General features: G+C 63.4%; 1 protein-coding gene across 1 annotated transcript; it reads right to left on the bottom strand.

Moving 5' to 3' along the window:
* Positions 1-63: 63 nt before the first annotated feature.
* Positions 64-12,414, bottom strand: LOC136787392 (transcription factor E3-like). Its single transcript, XM_066984572.1, is given in 14 exon segments — positions 64-706; positions 709-758; positions 760-809; positions 811-999; positions 2,103-2,250; positions 2,343-2,418; positions 3,217-3,273; positions 3,961-4,060; positions 4,623-4,721; positions 7,343-7,402; positions 7,405-7,536; positions 9,302-9,516; positions 10,710-10,894; positions 12,404-12,414. Coding segments are annotated over 14 exon segments (1,404 nt in total). The 3' UTR covers positions 64-674.
* Positions 12,415-17,444: the final 5,030 nt, after the last annotated feature.

Genomic DNA, 17,444 nt, shown 5'->3' with positions numbered 1-17,444 from the left:
CCCCGCCCCCCCCGCCCCTCCTGCACCCCCCGCCCCTCCCCCAGCACGAGGCGGCCGTTGTTAAGAAATGTTTATTTTTTTTATTTTTTTTCTTTTTCTGAGCGTTTTCGTACAAAATTTCATCCGGGGAGCGGCCCCTTTAAGAAGGGGCGGGGCCATAGAAGGGGGTGTGGGCGGGGCTTCGCGCCTGAGGGCCCAGCCCCCAGGGGAGATGGGCGGGGCCAGCCGTGGGGGGCGGGGTTACCGCGGAGGGAGGCGGGGCTAAAGGGGGATTTAAAAGGGCAACGCGCGGGTGGGGCCCCACAGCCGCGCCTTAAAAGGGGCGACGCCGCCGGCGCGTCTTAAAAGGGCCACGCCCTCGCCTGGCGGGGCAACGCCCCGCCCTTAAAAGGGCAGCGCCCCGCCCTTAAAAGGGGCAGCGCCCCGCCCTGCTTAAAGGGCAGCGCCCCGCCCTTAAAAGGGCAGCGCCCCGCCCTTAAAAGGGCAGCGCCCCCCGCCCTTAAAGGGCATCGCCCCGCCCTTAAAAGGGCAGCGCCACCCAAAACGGCCCGAACCGCCCCAAAAGGCCGCGGAGTGGGGTCCACCTAAAATATTTTGATCCCGCTGGGGAATTGGGGGAGGGGGGAGGGTGGGGCCATCCCCCCCACCCCCGAGGGTCCTTAAAGGGGCAGCGCTCAGGGCTCGTCCTCCATGCTGAGGCTGCTGCGGGGGTGGAGGCCCGCGAGGGGCCGGGGGAGGCGAGGAGGGGGCCGGGGGGCGAGGGGGAGAGCCCCCGCCTCGTCCATCAGGATGTCGTCCAGGGCCCCCCCCCGGCCCCCCCCCCAGCCCCAGCGGCAGCCCCAGGTCGTCGGCCAGGGCCAGGTCCAGGAGGCACTGGGGGTGGGGCGGCCCCCCGGGGGGAAGGGGGGGGGGCCGGGGGTCTCCTCGGTGCCCCCCTCCCTCGTCGGGCGCCGCCGGGGGTCAGGGGAGGCCGTGCAGCTGGGCCTGCAGCTCCAGCTCCTGGGGGGGATTGGGTTGGGGGGGGGGCAGCAACCGCCTGGATCCCCCCTCCAGCCCCACCAGAGCCCCCCCCCAAAGAGAGCCCCCCCCAGCCCCATTAGAGACCCCCCCAGAGCTCCCCAGCCCCATTAGAGACCCCCCAGGGTCCCAGAACCCACCCCCAGAGCCCCCCAACCCCACTAGAGTCCCCCCCCGAGCCCCTGAGACCCTCCCATCCCCCCAAGAGCCCCCCCAGCAACCCAGAAACCCCTCCCAGTCCCACCAGAGACCCCCCCCGAGCCCCCCTGCCCCATTACAGACCCCCAGCCCCACCAGAGATGCTCCCCAGAGTCTGAGACCCCCCCCCAGAAACCCCTCAGCCCCACTGGAGACCCCCCAGAGTCCCAGAGACCCCCCAGAGTCCCAGAGACCCCCCAGCCCCCCTAGAGACCCCCCAGCCCCCCATTAACCCCTCCACCGCCACCCCAAGTCCCCCATAACCCCTCAAATTCCCCCTAAATCCCCCCCATAACCCCTCCCCAGGCCCCCCAAACGCCCCCCCTTAAAAAAAAAAGCCCCCCGGAAATAAAAAAGCCCCCCCATCAACTTCCACAGCTCCTCTACACCGCCCCAACCCCCCTGTAACTCCCCTGAACACCCCCAAATCCCCCCATAACCCCTCCCCAGCCCCCCAAAAGCCCCCCCCTTAAAAAAAGATCCCCCGGAAATAAAAAGCCCCCCCCCCCCCCGGAAATAAAAAAGCCCCCCAAAATAAAAAAGCCACCCCATCAAGTTCCACAACTCCTCAACGCCTCCCTAACCCCCTCGTAACTTCCCCAATCCCCCCCAAATCCCCCCGTAACCCCTCCCCAGCCCCCCCAAAAGCCCCCCCTTAAAAAAAAAAAGCCCCCCGGAAATAAAAGCCCCCCCCCAAATAAAAAAGCCCCCCCCAAATAAAAAAGCCCCCCTGTCGACTTTCACAACTCCTCCACACCTCCCTAACCTGCCCCGTAACTCCCCTGAGCACCCCCAAATCCCCCCGTAACCCCTCCCCAGGCCCCCTAAACCCCCCTTTAAATAAAAGCCCCCCATTTATAAAAGCCCCCCCCGAATAAAAAAAGCACCTGGACGCGCAGCTGGAGGCTGCGGTTGGCCTGCTCGAGGCGCTGCTGGTGCAGCTCGAGCTCGCGGGCGCGCTGCGTCTCCTTCTGCAGGCGCCGGATGTAATCCACCGACGCCTTCAGGATCGTGCCCTTGTTCCACCGCACCTCCCTGAAAAATCAAACGGGGGGGGCAGGGGGGGTTAAGGGGCTGGGGGGTCGGTTGGGGGCGGGGGGGAGTTTGGGGGCTGGGGGGGCACTCACGGGTCGGGGGATTTGGGGATGAGCGTGCCCAGCTCCTTGATGCGGTCGTTGATGTTGAAGCGGCGGCGGCGTTCGACTTTTTTTTTTTTTTTTTTGGGGGGGGGGGCACAGGGGTGTGAGGCCCCCCCCCGATAAGTGAGACCACCCCGCAGTCCCTAAAATAACCCCCAGCCCCCAAAATGCCCCCTCTCCCCAAAATACCCCCCCTCCCCCAAAATAACCCTCCCCAATCCCAAAATAATCCCCTCCGGCCCCAAACTAACCCCCCCCTCAAAAAAATACCCACCCCCCAAAAAAATGCCCACCCCCCAAAAATAATTCTCTCATCCCCAAAATAATCCCCTCCCCTAAAATAACCCCCCTCCCCAAAATAACCCCCCCCCAAAAGCAGCCTTCCCCAATCCCAAAATAACCCCCTCCGGCTCCAAACTACTCCCCCCCCCCCCCCCAAATTAACCCCCCCCAAAATTATCTCCCCCCAAAATAATTCTATTGTCCCCAAAATAATTTTCTCTCCCCTAAAATAACCCCCCCGCCCCCAAAATACCCCCCCCAGTCCCCAAAATACCCCCCTCCCCAAAAGGCAACCTTCCCTAATCCCAAACTAACCCCTCCGGCCCCAAACTACCCCCCCCCCAAATTAACCCCCCCCCAAAATTATTCCCCCCCCAAAATCAGCTCGGACCTCCCCAAAATAACCCCCCCATCCCCAAATTAACCGCCCCCAGCCCCAAAATAACCCCCATCCTCAAAAGAATCCCCCCAAGCCCCCACCGCATAAAAATACCGTCCCAAAAATAATCCCCCCCAAAAAATAACCCCCCCCCACCAAAAAAACTATCCCCCCCCGCCCAAATCCCCCCCCCGCCCTCACTCAGGTTGTGGTTGTCCTTCTTCTGCCGCTCCTTCAGCAGCGCCTTCGCCTCCGTTTCTGGCGTTGGGGGGGACAAAATTTTCAGCACCCAAAGGAGCCCCCCCTCGCCCTATAAAAGCCCCCCCCGCCCTCCCACACCCCATAGGGACCCCCCCAACCCCATAAGGACCCTCTCAAGCCCTATGGGAGCACCCCACAGGCCCCCCAACCCCATAAGGACCCCCCCCCCCCAACCCCACAAAGACCCCCCCCCCAGCCCCACAAGGCCCCCCCCCCAGCCCCACAAGGCCCCCCCATCCCCATAAGAGCCCCCCCGGCCCCATAAGGACTCCCGCAACCCCACAGGGACCCCCTAGAGGCCTAAAGGACCCCCCCCGGCCCCATAATGCCCCCCAGCCCCCAGCCACCCCCCAGCCCCACAAGGACCCCCCCCCAGCCCCATAAAGACTCTGCCTACCCCACAGAGACCCCCCCCAGCCCCATAACGCCCCCCCAGCCCCACAGAAACTCCCCCCCCATAAGAGACCCCCCCCAGCCCCCCCAGCCCCATAAAGCCCCCCCAGCCCCATAAATACCCCCCAATCCCATAAGAACCCCCCCCCCTTCCCACAAGAACCTCCCAAACCCCGTAGGAACCCCCCGACCCCATAAAGACCCCCCCGACCCCATAAAGACCCCCCCCAACCCCATGGGCCCCCCCCCCCCAACCCCATGGGGCCCCCCCCCGGTCCCCCCCCCCGGGACCTGAGAGCTCGGCCTTGACGCGGGGCAGCTCGGCGGGGCAGGGAGCTGCTCCCCCCCGGGGGGGGGCTGAACACCTCCAGCAGGGGGCGGGGGCGGGGAGCTGCCGGCCGGGGGGGCGTGGTCAGCGGGGCCACGCCCCCCAAGATAGACCACGCCACGCCCCCCAGAGCGGCCACGCCCACCCCAAGCCACGCCCACCCCCCATTGAAGAAGAGGGTGCTCCTAGGGGAGCCACGCCCACAACATGACCACGCCCACCCCTCCTAAGCCACGCCCACCCCCTTCTAAGCCACGCCCACCCCTCCTAAGCCACGCCCACTGCCCTTCCCATAACCCCGCCCACTCCCCCCTCAAACCCCGCCCCCAAACCCCGCCCACCCCCCCCTCAAACCCCGCCCCGCCCCCAAGCCCCGCCCACTCCCCCCTCAAGCCCCGCCCACTCCCCCTCAAGCCCCGCCCACTCCCCCCTCAAGCCCCGCCCACTCCCCCTCAAGCCCCGCCCACTCCCCCCCTCAAGCCCCGCCCACCCCTGCACACCCCCTACTCCTGCCCTTATATGGGAACAGGGGCGCGGTCCCAGGGCCGGGCCCAGCCTTTTATGGAAAGGGGGGCGTGGTTTCCGCTAGCCCCGCCCCCGGGCCGTGGGGGCGTGGCCTCCGCACCGTGCTGGGCAGCTGGGCCCCGCCCTCGGGCGGCCCGAAGCTCAGCAGCTCCTCGTAGCTGGACTCCAGGCTGATGATCTCATCGATGACGTCATCGATCTGCCGCGGGGGGGGGGGGGGGCGACGTCACGGTCCCCCCCGGGTGGCGTCGCGGCCACTCGCTTTGCCCCCAAAAACACGCAAAAAGGCCCCAAATCCACCCAAAACCCCCCAAATAGCCCCCGAAACACCCAAAACGGACCGAAATCCCACCCAAAACGGACCGAAATCCCACCCAAAACCCAAACTCTGTCCCAAATCCCACTCCAAACCCCAAAATTAGCCCCAAATCTGTCCTGAAACCCAAAACCAGCCCCAAATCTGCCCCAAAACCCCAAAAATGGGCCAAAATCCACCCGGAAACCCCCAAATTGCCCCCAAATCGGCCCCCAAACCCCAAAACCAGCCCCAAATCCCATCCAAAACCCCCAAATTGGCCCCAAATCTGTCCTGAAACCCCCAAACCAGCCCCAAATCACACCGCAACCCTCCAAACCAGCCCCAAATCCGCCCTAAAGCCCCTCAAACCAGCCCCAAATCCCATCCAAAACCCCCAAATTGGCCCCAAATCTGTCCTGAAACCCCAAAACCACCCTGAAATCCGCCCCAAAACCCCAAAAATGGACCAAAATCCACCGGGAAACCCCAAAATTGGCCCCCAAACCCCAAAACCAGCCCCAAATCCCACCCAAAACCCCACAAACCAGCCCCAAATCCCACCCCAAACCCCAAAACTGGACCAAAACCACCCCAAAACCCCCAAATCAGCCCCGCATCTGCCCCGAAACCCCAAAACGGGCCCCAAATTCCACCCGAAACCACAAAACCGACCCCAAATCTGCCCCAAAACGCACTCAAACCCCACCCCAAACCCCCAAAATCAGCTCCAAATCCCCCCCAATAAAAATAAAACCCCAAAAAAAGATCCCAAATCCCCCCCAATAAAAATTCATCCCTAAATGGGTCGCAAATCCCCCCCAATAAAAATGCCCCCCAACTGGTCCTAAATCCCCCCACATAAAAATCCACCCCCAAATCAACCCCAAAATCCCCCCTGAAATAATAATCCCCCCAAATCGACCCCAAATTCCCCCCAAATAAAAATACCCCCCACAAATCAGTCCCAAATGCCCCCATAAAAATCCCCCCAAAACCGATCCCCAATCCCCCCACATAAAAATCCCCCCCAAATCAACCCCAAAATCCCCCCCAAATAAGAGCCCCCAAATCGACCCCAAAATGCCCCCTAAATAAAATCCCCCCCAAATAAAATCCCAATAGACCCCATATGCCCCCCAAATAAAAATCCCCCCAAAACTGATCCCCAATCCCCCCCATAAAAATCACCCCCAAATCAACCCCCAAATAACAGACCCCCCAATCGACCCCAAAATACCCCCAAATAAATTCCCCCCCCCCCCAAAATAGACCCCAAGTGCCCCTCGACATAAAAATACCCCCCCCCCAAATCGACGCCAAATTCTCCCCCCAAATAAAAATACTCCTCCGGAAATCTGTCCCAAATGCCCCCCCGCAAAAAATCCCCCCAAAATCGACCCCAAATCCCCCCCCCAAATAAAAATACCCCCCGAAATCAGTCCGAAATCCCCCCCATAAAAATCCCCCCAAAACCGATCCCCAATCCCCCCACATCAAAATCCCCCCAAATCGACCCCAAATGCCCCCCCCAAATAACAGACCCCCCCCCACATCGACCCCCAAATCCCCCCCAAATAATAATACCCCCCCGCAATCCATCCAAAATGCCCCGCCCACATAAAAATTCCCCCCCAAATCAACCCCAAATCCCCCCCACATTAAAATCCCCCCAAAACCAACCCCAAAATCCCCCGCCAAATTAAAGCCCCCCCAAAATGACCCCAAAATCCCCCCCAAATAACAGACCCCCAAATCGACCCCAAATCCCCCCCATAAAAATCTCCCCCCCAAACCGATCCCCAATCCCCCCCCCAAAAAAAAATACCCCCCAAATCGGCCCCAAAATCCCCCCCAAATAAAATCCCCCTAAATTGACCCCAAATGCCCCCCCAAATAAAAATCCGCCCCAAAACCGATCCCCAATCCCCCCCATAAAAATCCCCCCAAATCAACCCCCAAATAACAGACCCCCCCCCAAATCGACCCCAAGATCCCCCCAAATAAATTCCCCCCAAATAGACCCCAAGTGCCCCCCCACATAAAAATACCCCCCCAAATCGACCCCAAATTCTCCCCCAAATAAAAATACTCCTCCGGAAATCTGTCCCAAATGCCCCCCCCGCAAAAAATCCCCCCCAAAATCAACCCAAAATCCCCCCCCCCAAATAACAGATCCCCCCAAATCAACCCCAAATCCCCCCCCCAAATAAAAATACCCCCGAAATCAGTCCGAAATCCCCCCCCATAAAAATCCCCCCAAAACCGGTCCCCAATCCCCCCACATCAAAATCCCCCCCAAATCGACCCCAAATCCCCCCAAATAACAGACCCCCACATTGACCCCAAATGCCCCCCCAAATAAAAATACCCCCAGCAATCCATCCAAAATGCCCCCCCCCCATAAAAATCCCCCCCAAATCAACCCCAAATCCCCCCCATGTAAAAATCCCCCCCCAAATAACAGACCCCCCCTAAATCGACCCCCAACCCCCCCCCCCAATAAAATCCCCCCCCCCGCTCACCTCCTTCTCGCAGCCGGGCTCCCCCCCGTGCAGCGGGGCCGGGGCTGGGGGGGGTGGGGGTCCCGCGGCGGGGGGGCCCCGGGGGGGGGGGGGGGCTGGCCGCGGCCCCGCGCCGAGCTGAGGAACTGCCGCAGCTGCTGCCGCTGCGCCGCGCGGATGTGGTAGCGCGTCGGGTTCTCCAGGTGGGTCTGCACCTGGGGGGGGCAAAATAATTTGGGGGGGGGGGCCCAACCCCTAAGAACCCCCCCCCGGCTTTAAAATCCCCCCCCGACCCCCGAAATCCCCCCCCAAAAGGCGTAATTGCGCTGGGAGCCCCCAATTATCGCCCTGGTTTCCGTTACGCTCCAGCCCCCCCCCCCCCAAAACTTTGCCCCCCCCCCAAATATTGAGACCCCCCCCCCCCAAATATTCAGGCCCCCTCCCAAATATTCAGACCCCCCCCCAAATATTGAGACCCCCCCCCCCCCAAATATTCAGGCCCCCTCCCAAATATTCAGACCCCCCCCAAATATTGAGACCCCCTCCCAAATATTCAGACCCCCCCCAAATATTCAGGCCCCCTCTCAAATATTCAGACCCCCAAATATTTAGAGCCCCCCCAAATATTTAGCCCCCCCCCCCAAATATTCCCCTGGTTCCCATTAGGCTCCAGCCCCCCCACCCTAAAAAGGGGCCCCCCAAAAGGTTTTGCCCCCCCAAATATTCAGACCCCCCCAAATATTTAGAACCCCCCAAATATTTAGAACCCCCCAAATATTTAGAGCTCCCCCCCCAAAATACTCCCCTGGTTCCCATTAGGCTCCAGCCCCCACCCCAAAATGTGACCCCCCCCCCCAAATATTCAGACCCCCCCCCCAAATATTTAGAGCCCCCCCAAATATTTACCCCCCCCCAATATTCCCCTGGTTCCCATTAGGCTCCAGCCCCCCACCCTAAAAAGGGGCCCCCCAAAAGGTTTTGCCCCCCCAAATATTCAGAACCCCAAATATTCAGATGCGCCCCAAATATTCAGACCCCCCCCAAATATTTAGAGCCCCCCAAATATTTACCCCCCCCCCCCCCCAATATTCCCCTGGTTCCCATTAGGCTCCAGCCCCCACCCTAAAAGGGGCCCCCCAAAAGGTTTTGCCCCCCAAATATTCAGAACCCCCAAATATTCAGATGCGCCCCAAATATTCAGACCCCCCCCCCAAATATTTAGAGCCCCCCAAATATTTAGCCCCCCCCCCCCAAATACTCCCTGGTTCCCATTAGGCTCCAGCCCCCACCCTAAAATGTGCCCCCCCCAAAAGGTTTTGCCCCCCCAAATATTCAGACCCCCCCCCAAATATTTAGAGCCCCCCAAACCCTTGGACACCCCCCCAAATACCCCCTGGTTCCCATTAGGGTCCAGCCCCCCTTCCAAAATGTTGCCCCATCCACATTTGTGCCCCCCCCCCAAATATTCAGACCCCCCCCCCCAAATATTCAGACTCCCCCCCCAAATATTTAGAGCCCCCCAAACCCTTGGCCCCCCCAAATACTCCCCTGGTCCCCATTAGGCTCCAGCCCCCACCCCAAAATGTGCCCCCCCCCCCCCCCCCCATTATTCCTCCCCCCAAACCCTTAGACCCCCCCCCCCGGGACCCCTCCCCAAATTTTTGCCACCCCCCCCAAAGTTTTGGTCCTCCCACCCCAAATTTTTGCCCCCCCAAATTTTGACCCCCTAAAAATTTTTACCCCCCACCCCCCCCCCAAAATTTTGCCCCCCCATAAAAATTTTACCCCCTAAAAAATTTTGCCCCCCCCCAAATTTTTGATCCTCCCACCCCAAATTTTGCCCCCCTCCAAAGTTTTGTCCCCCCAAATTTTGCCCCCCTCAAATTTTACCCCCCAATTTTTGCCCCCCTAATTTTTACCCCTCCCCCCAAATTTTGCCCCCCTCCCCCAAGTTTTGCGCCCCCCCTTTAATATCCTCACCTTGAGCACCTCGGGGGGACGTGGGGGGGCACGGGCGGGGGGCCCCACGGCGATGGCGGGGGAGGGGCCCGGGGCCGGGGGGGGGGCGCGGGGGGCCGGGGCGCCCCCTCTGCCCCCCCCCCCCTCTCCCTGCGCTCCTGCTCCTGGGCCTGCGCCCGCATCAGCTGCTGCCGCAGGAGGACCCGCGACGAGGGGGGGGCCGGGGGGCGCCCCCGCTGGGAATATCGGAAAAGGGTCAGAAATTTGGGGAAAAAAAAAAATTAATTTAAAAAAAAATCAGAATTTTTGAAATTTTGGAAAATGGGGGAAATGTGGGAGGATGGGGGGGAATGGGGAGGGTCCTCAGAGGGGAAATGGGGGTCCAAAAGGGGGGGGAATGGGGGGAATAACATAATTTTAAGGGAAAATATGAGTTTTTTGTAATTTTTAATATTTAAGAATTTTCAATTTAAAATTAAATTTCAAATCCAAAATTGAATTAGTTTTGAAGGTTTTTGAATTTTTTGGAAATGGGGAAAATGGCGGGAAGGGGGGGGAAAGGGGTCCTAAGGGGGGTGAAATGGGGGGACCATTCAAATTTAGGAGAAATAAGGGTAATTATTTTTTAAATTTCAAAATTTGAAAATTTTATTAGGAATCTTTGAAAGTTTTTGAAGGTTTGGGAAATGGGGAGAGAATGGGGGGAATTTTGGGGGGCAAAAAGGGGGGGGCAAAGGCGGGGGTCCTAAACGGTGGGAAGTAATTTAAAGTTGGGAGAAAAAAATAATTTTTTAAGACTTTTTAATTTCTTTTTTAATTCCATTACAAAATTTTAATTTATTAAAAATTTAAATTTAAATTAAATTTAAATAAACATTTTTTTTTATTTAAGTTTTTGGAACCAGGGGAATAGGGTGGGAATGTGTGGGGGGTCTTAAACGGGGAAAAATAGAGGAAAATAATTTAAATTTAAGGAAAAAATATACATTTTTAAATTTCATTTTAAAATTTTTCATTTTCAAAATTTTTCATTTTAGTTTGAAAAATTTAGGGGAAATTGGGGGTCCTGAAGGGGGGGGAAACGGGGGGGCAGTAACATATATTTAAGAGAAAATTAAATTATTTTTTCTATAATTCTTCAAATTTGAAATTTAAAATAAAAAATCTGAAATTTTTTGAAATTTTGGGAAATGGAGGGGGGCAAAAAGGGGGCCTAAAGGGGGGGTCCTTGGGGGATGGGTGTCGAGGGGGGGGTCACAAGGGGGTCTCGAGGGTGGGGCTCTCGGGGGGGGCCAATGGGGGGTTCTGGGGGGGGTCTCAAGGGGGGGGTTCTCGGTGGGGAGGTCCCCAAAATGGGGGGGGGGGGTCTTGGGGAGGCCCAAGGGGGGTTCCGGGGGGTCCCCAAAATGGGGGGTCTCGGGGGGCCCACCTGTGCGGCAGCGGCTGGCTCTTGAGGCTGTAGAAGGTCCCGGGGGTCCGCGGGGGGTCCCCGGGGGGGGGCAGAGGCTCTGCGGGGGGTCCCGCTGTCCGCGCCCCCCCCCGCCGCCGCCCCCCCCGGCCGCTTCCCACTCGATGTCGGCCACGATCCCGGACTCGGGGAGCAGCGAGCTGACGCTGGGGGGGGGCACAAATAAATGGGGGGGGGGGGGGGCAAAAATAAATGGGGGGGGCACAAATAAATGGGGGGGGCACAAATAAATGGGGGGGGCACAAATAAATGGGGGGGCACAAATAAATGGGGGGGTCGGGAAAATAAAGGGGGGGGTCAAAAAACTTGGGGGGACAGGAAAAATGGGGGGGCAGGAAAAATAAATGGGGGGGGCAGGGAAAATAAAGGGGGGTCAAAAAAATTGGGGGGGAGGCCAGGGAAAAATGGGGGGCAAGAAAAATAAATGGGGGGCCAGGGAAAATAAAAGGGGGGGGCAGGGAAAATAAATGGGGGACAAAAATTGGGGGGGGGGCAAAAAATGGGGGGGAATAAAGGGGGGTAGGAAAAATGGGGGGCCAGGAAAAATAAAGGGGGGGGGCAGGAAAAAAATTGGGGGGTCAAAAAAAATGGGGGGTCAGGAAAATTAGGGGGGGTCAGGAAAAATAAAGGGGGGGCACGGGAAAAATTGGGGGGGGTCCCAAGTGCCCCCCCCCCCTCAATTTTGCCCCCCCCCCCTCCCTCACCTGAGCAGCCGGAGGCTGTCGGGGCGCGGGGCCCCCCTCGAGGAGGGACGTACACGGTGGGGGGGGCCCGCGGGGGGGGCGCCGGGGGGTCGCCCCGCGGGACATCGCCCCCCCCCGCGCCCCACGGCGCCGCTCGTTGGGGGGGGGGGGGGGGGTTATGGGGTGGGGGGGGGGCTATGGGGGGGCTATGGGGGGGTTATGGGGGGATTTTGGGGTGGGGGGGGTTATGGGGGGCTATGGGGGGGCTATGGGGGGATTTTTGGGGTGGGGGGTTACGGGGGAATTTTTAGGGTGGGGGGCTATGGGGGGGTTGGGGGGGGCTATGGGGTGATCTATGGGGCGGGGGGGGGCTCTATGGGGGGGCTATGGGGGGGGGCCTCTATGGGGTGGGGGGCCCTTGTAGGCCGGGGGGCCTCTATGGGGCCGTGGGGGGGTCTTGTAGGGCCGGGGGGGCTCTGTAGGGCCCGGGGGGCCTCTGTAGGACCGGGGGGACCCTATGGGGCTGGGGGGGCCCTATAGGGCCGCGGGGGGCTCTATAGGGCCGGGGGGCCTTGTAGGGCCGAGGGGGCTTTTAGAGCCTGGGGGGGCTCTATGGGGCCGGGGGGCTCTATAGAGCCCTATAGGGCTGGGGGGGTCCTCGTAGGGCCGGGGGGTCCCTTTGGGGCCGGGGGGTCCCAAGGCCCCGCACGGTCCCGCCGCAGGAAGCTCTGGGGGGGGGGGGGGGGGGGGGCGCTGACGGGAAGTGACATCACGGGGGGGGGGGGGAAATGGGGGGGGGACACCGGGGGTGTCCCGACGGCCACCGGCAAGGCCCCGAACCCCTCCGTGCCCCCCCCCGGGGCTGTGGGGACCCCCCCCCCATAATTTAAAATTGGGTGGGGGGAGGCGCCGCGGGGCATCACGGGAGAATTTTTGGGGGGTGTCCAAAAACGGAGCCCGGAACCATTTCACCCCGGAACCATTTCGCCGAGACCACGGCGTGGGCGGGGTAAGAAGGGGAGGGGCCAACCCGGACGACCGGAAGTCCCTCCGCGCGGGCGCGGCTCAGCGACCGGAAGCGGGCGGCGGAGCCGGAAGCGGGGACCGGGAGGCGGCGAGGGGGAAGCGGGCGCCGACCCCTCCCCCCGCCCCCCTCCCCGGCGCCCCCACCCCCCCCCCCCCACCCCCCCCCCCGCCGCATGGAGGTGAGGGGGGCCACATCCTGCCGCCGGGCTCCCACAGCCCCCCAGGTAAGGCCGCGGCTCCCCCCTTCCCCCCGCGCCCCCGGTGACCTTTGCCCTCCCGGTGCCCTTTGACCTCCGGTGTTGCCCCCCCCCCCCGTCCCGGCAGGGCCCCCCGGGGCGGCTGCAGGAGCTGCGGGAGCGGCAGCGGGGCCTGCGGCAGGCGCTGGGGCTGCGGCTGCGGGAGCTGCGCAGGGTGTGCCTGCAGGAGGCCGTGAGTCCCCCTGACCCCTGACCCCCCCACGTGACCTCTGACCCCGTGACCTCTGACCCCCGTGACCTCTAATCCCCCCCCCAAATAACTCCGGGACCTGAGGGATTCCCCCCCCCACCCCCCGCAGAGGGAACCCCCCCCCCCCCCCGGTGCCTCCCCCCCCCCCGGTGCCCCTCCCCCACCCCCCCGGTGCCCCCCCCCCCCACTTTAGGACCCCCCCCAAGCCCCTCCCCCACCCCCTTCAGGCCCCCCCCCCTTTAGAGACCCCCCTTGGAGCCCCCCCCTTTAAGCCCCCCCCCCCTTTTAGCCCCTCCCGGTGCCCCCCCCATTTAGAGACCTCACCCCGTGCCCCTCCCCCACCCCCTCGGTGCCCCCCCCACTTTAGGACCACCCCCCCTGAGCCCCCCCCCCTTTAGAGACCCCCTTGGAGCCCCCCCTTTTAGCCCCCCCGGTGCCCCCCCATTAAGAGACCCACCCCCGTGCCCCTCCCCCACCCCCTTCAGGGTGCCCCCGCCCCCCCCGGTGCCCCCCCCTTTAGAAACCGCCTTGGAGCCCCCCCTTTTTAGCCCCCCCCCACCGAACCCCCTGTTCCCCCCCCGGTGCCCCCCCCCTCATTTAGAGACCCCCGGAGCCCCTCCCCCACCCCCTCAGGGCCCCCCAGCCCCCCCCCCGCCCCACCCCTGAGCCCCCCCCCCCATTTAAAGACCCCCCCCCGAAGACCCCCCCCCATCTATTTTAGACCCCCCCTTCCCTGTTAGACCCCCCCACCCCTCTCAGAACCCCCTCGGTGCCCCCCATTTAAAGACCCCCTCGGAGCCCCCCCCGGCCCCCCCCCTTGTGACCCCCCCAAGCCCCCCGCCCCCTGACCCCCCACCCCCGACCCCCCCAAGCCCCCCGTGCCCTCCTTTAGACCCCCCCCCCCCCCTTTAAGCCCCCCCCACGACCCCCCAGCCCCAGAACCCCCTGGGACCCCCCCGGGACCCCCCCAGCCCCCCCCTCCTCCACCCCCCTGACGCCCCCCATTTAGAGACCCCCCCAGCCCCCCCACCCCCTCTCATCTCCCCCACCCTTTTAAGCCCCCCATGACCCCCCCCCAGCCCCAGGACCCCCCGGGACCCCCCCCAGCCCCCCCCGATGCCCCCTGTGCCCCCCAAGCCCCCCCGTGCCCCCCCCCCAGACCCCCCCAATCCCCTCCCCCTCACCCCCCCAGCCCCCCCCGATGCCCCCTGTGCCCCCCCAAGCCCCCCCCGTGCCCCCCCCAGACCCCCCCGTGCCCCCCCCAGACCCCCCCCAAGCCCCTCCCCCTCACCCCCAGCCCCCCCGATGCCCCCTGTGCCCCCCCAAGCCCCCCGTGCCCCCCCCCAGACCCCCCCCCCCCAAACCCCCTCCCCCTCCCCGCGTGCCCCCCCCCCGACGCCCCCCGTGCCCCCCCGTGCCCCCCCCCGCAGGAGCTGACGGGGCAGCTGCCCCCGAGTACCCCCTGGAGCCCGGCGAGAGACCCCAGCCCCCCCCCCGGCGCCGCGCCGCCCCCCCCCGCGGGGACCCCTCACCGAGGTACGGCCGGGGGGGGGCATTTAGGGGTGGGGGGGGGCTAGGGGTTGGGGGGGCTTTTAGGGGTGAGAGGGGGGTATTTGGGGGCAGGGGGGGGCTTTTAGGGGCCGGAGGGGGGGGGGGTATTTGGGGGTGGGGGGGTCTTATAGGGGTGGGGGGGCTTTTGGGGGCTGGAGGGGGCATTTAGGGGCGGGGGGGGGGGGGTTAGGGGCGGGGGGGGGGCAGAAAAAGGCCCTAAATGTGCTGGGGGGGAGGGTGATAGGGCCACCCCCCCCCAATATTGCCCCCTTAAAACCCCAAATCCCCCCCAAATCCCCCCAAAACTGCCCCAAGTCGCCCTTAAATGCCCCCCCCGGCCCCTAATTGCCCCCCCGGCCCTAATTGCCCCCCCCAGGAGGTTGTGATGCAGCTGCAGGTGGAGGAAGCTCCCCCTTTACCCCCCCTTTACTCCCCTTTTACCCCCCGTATCGCCCCCAAACACCCCAATACCTCCCCCAAACCCCCCAAATGCCCCCCCAGCCCCTAACTGCCCCCCCGGCCCTAATTCCCCCCCAGCCACCACAAGCAGCCCCCCAGCAGCTAGTGATGCAGATACAGACGCTGGAAGCTCCGCCTTTACCCCCAGTTATCCCCCCCCGTATCCCCCCAAACCACCCAATACCCCCAATCCCCCCCAATTACCCCCCCAGCCCCTAACTGCCCCCCGGCCCTAATTGCCCCCCAGGCCGCCACGGGCAGCCCGGCGGGAGGTGGCGGTGCAGCTGCAGGTGGTGGAAGCTCCCCCTTTACCCCCCTTACCTCCCCGTATCGCCCCCAAACACCCCAATACCCCCCCAACCCCCTAACTGCCCCCCGGCCCCTAACTGCCCCCCCGGCCCTAATTGCCCCCCAGCCACCACAAACGGCCCCCCAGGAGCTCGTGATGTAGCTGCAGGTGCTGGAAGCTCCCCTTTTACTCTCTGTTATCCCCCTGTATGGCCCTAAACCATCCAATACCCCCAAACCCCCTAACTGCCCCCCCGGCCCCTAACTGCCCCCCCGGCCCTAATTGCCCCCCAGCCACCACAAGCAGCCCCCCAGCAGCTAGTGATGCAGATACAGACGCTGGAAGCTCCCCCTTTACCCCCAGTTATCCCCCCGTATCGCCCCCAAACCACCCGATTTACCCCCCAAACCCCCCTAACTGCCCCCCCCCGGCCCTAATTGCCCCCCAGCCACCACAAACGGCCCCCCAGGAGCTTGTGATGCAGCTGCAGGTGCTGGAAGCTCCCCTTTTGCCCCCTGTTATCCCCCCTGTATCACCCCCAAACACCCCAATACCCCCCCCAATCCCCCCTAACTGCCCCCCCCCCGGCCCCTAACTGCCCCCCCCCGGCCCTAATTGCCCCCCAGGCACCACAAGCAGCCCCCCAGGAGCTCGTGATGCAGCTGTAGGTGGTGGAAGCTCCCCCTTTATCCCCCCCATATCTTCCTAAGCCCCCACTGTGTCACCCCAAAACCCCCCTAAATGCCCCCCAATGCCCCCCCCAGCCCCTAACTGCCCCCCCGGCCCTAATTGCCCCCCAGCCACCACAAACAGCCCCTCAGAAGCTCGTAATGCAGATACAGACGCTGGAAGCTCCCCTTTTACCCCTGTCATCCCCCCATAACACCTCCAAATCCCCCCAGGTCTCCTAATACCCCCCCCAAACCCCTGTAAATGCCCCCCCTGGCCCCTAATTGCCCCCCCGGCCCTAATTGCCCCCCAGCCACCACAAACGGCCCCCCAGGAGCTCGTGATGCAGCTGCAGGTGCTGGAAGCTCCCCTTTACCCTCACTTATCCCCCCCGTATCGCCCCCAAACCACCCAATACCCCCCCAATCCCCCCAATTACCCCCCCCAGCCCCTAACTGCCCCCCCCCCGGCCCTAATTGCCCCCCCAGGCCGCCCGGGCAGCCCGGCGGGAGGTGGCGGTGCAGCTGCAGGTGGTGGAAGCTCCCCTTTACCCCCTGTTATCCCCCCGTATCGCCCCCAAACCACCTGATTTACCCCCCAAACCCCCTAACTGCCCCCCCCCCCGGCCCCTAACTGCCCCCCCCGGCCCTAATTGCCCCCCAGCCACCACAAGCAGCCCCCCAGGAGCTCATGATGCAGCTGCAGGTGCTGGAAGCTCCCCCTTTACCCCCCCCCCTTATCCCCCGTATCGCCCCCAAACCCCGCAATACCCCCCCCCCAAACCCCCCTAACTGCCCCCCCCGGCCCCTAACTGCCCCCCCGGCCCTAATTGCCCCCAGGCACCATAAGCAGCCCCCCAGGAGCTTGTGATGTAGCTGCAGGTGGTGGAAGCTCCCCCTTTACCCTCCCTTATCCCCCCGTATCCCCCCAAACTGCCCAATACCCCCCCAAACCCCACTAACTGCCCCCCCTGGCCCCTAACTGCCCCTCCCCGGCCCTAATTGCCCCCCCAGGCCGCCCGGGCAGCCCGGCGGGAGGTGGCGGTGCAGCTGCAGGTGGTGGAAGCTCCCCTTTTACCCCCAGTTACCCCCCCGTATCGCCCCCAAACCATCCAATATCCCCCCCAAACCCCCCTAACTGCCCCCCCCAGCCCCTAACTGCCCCCCCCGGCCCTAATTGCCCCCCAGGCCGCCCGGGCAGCCCGGCGGGAGGTGGCGGTGCAGCTGCAGGTGGTGGAAGCCGCCCGACGCCTGGCGGCCGCCCCGGGCTCCCCGGAGCAGAGGCGACGCCGGCAGCGCCTGCAGGCGGAGGCGGCCCAGAGGCTGCGGCAGCTCCGGGCACAGCTGGGTCAGCACCGGGGGGGGGGGGGCGGGGGGGGGGGGGGGGGCGGTTTGGGGGTGGGGGGGGCGCTGGGGAAATTTTGGGGGGGTGGGAGGCACGCGGGGGCTGCAGGGGGTGGGAAAGGGCATGGGGGAGAGGGGTGGGAAGTTAAAGGGGGAATTTTGTTTTGGGGGGCTTTTTGGGGGTGGGGGGGCAGTTTTGGGGGCGGGGGGAGGATTTTTTGGGGTGGGG

Source organism: Anser cygnoides, chromosome 29 (genome assembly GCF_040182565.1).
Source record: "Anser cygnoides isolate HZ-2024a breed goose chromosome 29, Taihu_goose_T2T_genome, whole genome shotgun sequence".
In the NCBI taxonomy this organism is placed as follows: Eukaryota; Metazoa; Chordata; class Aves; order Anseriformes; family Anatidae; genus Anser; species Anser cygnoides.
The sequence above is the reverse complement of the archived record's forward strand: the minus strand, read 5'-3'. Positions and strand labels throughout refer to the sequence as shown.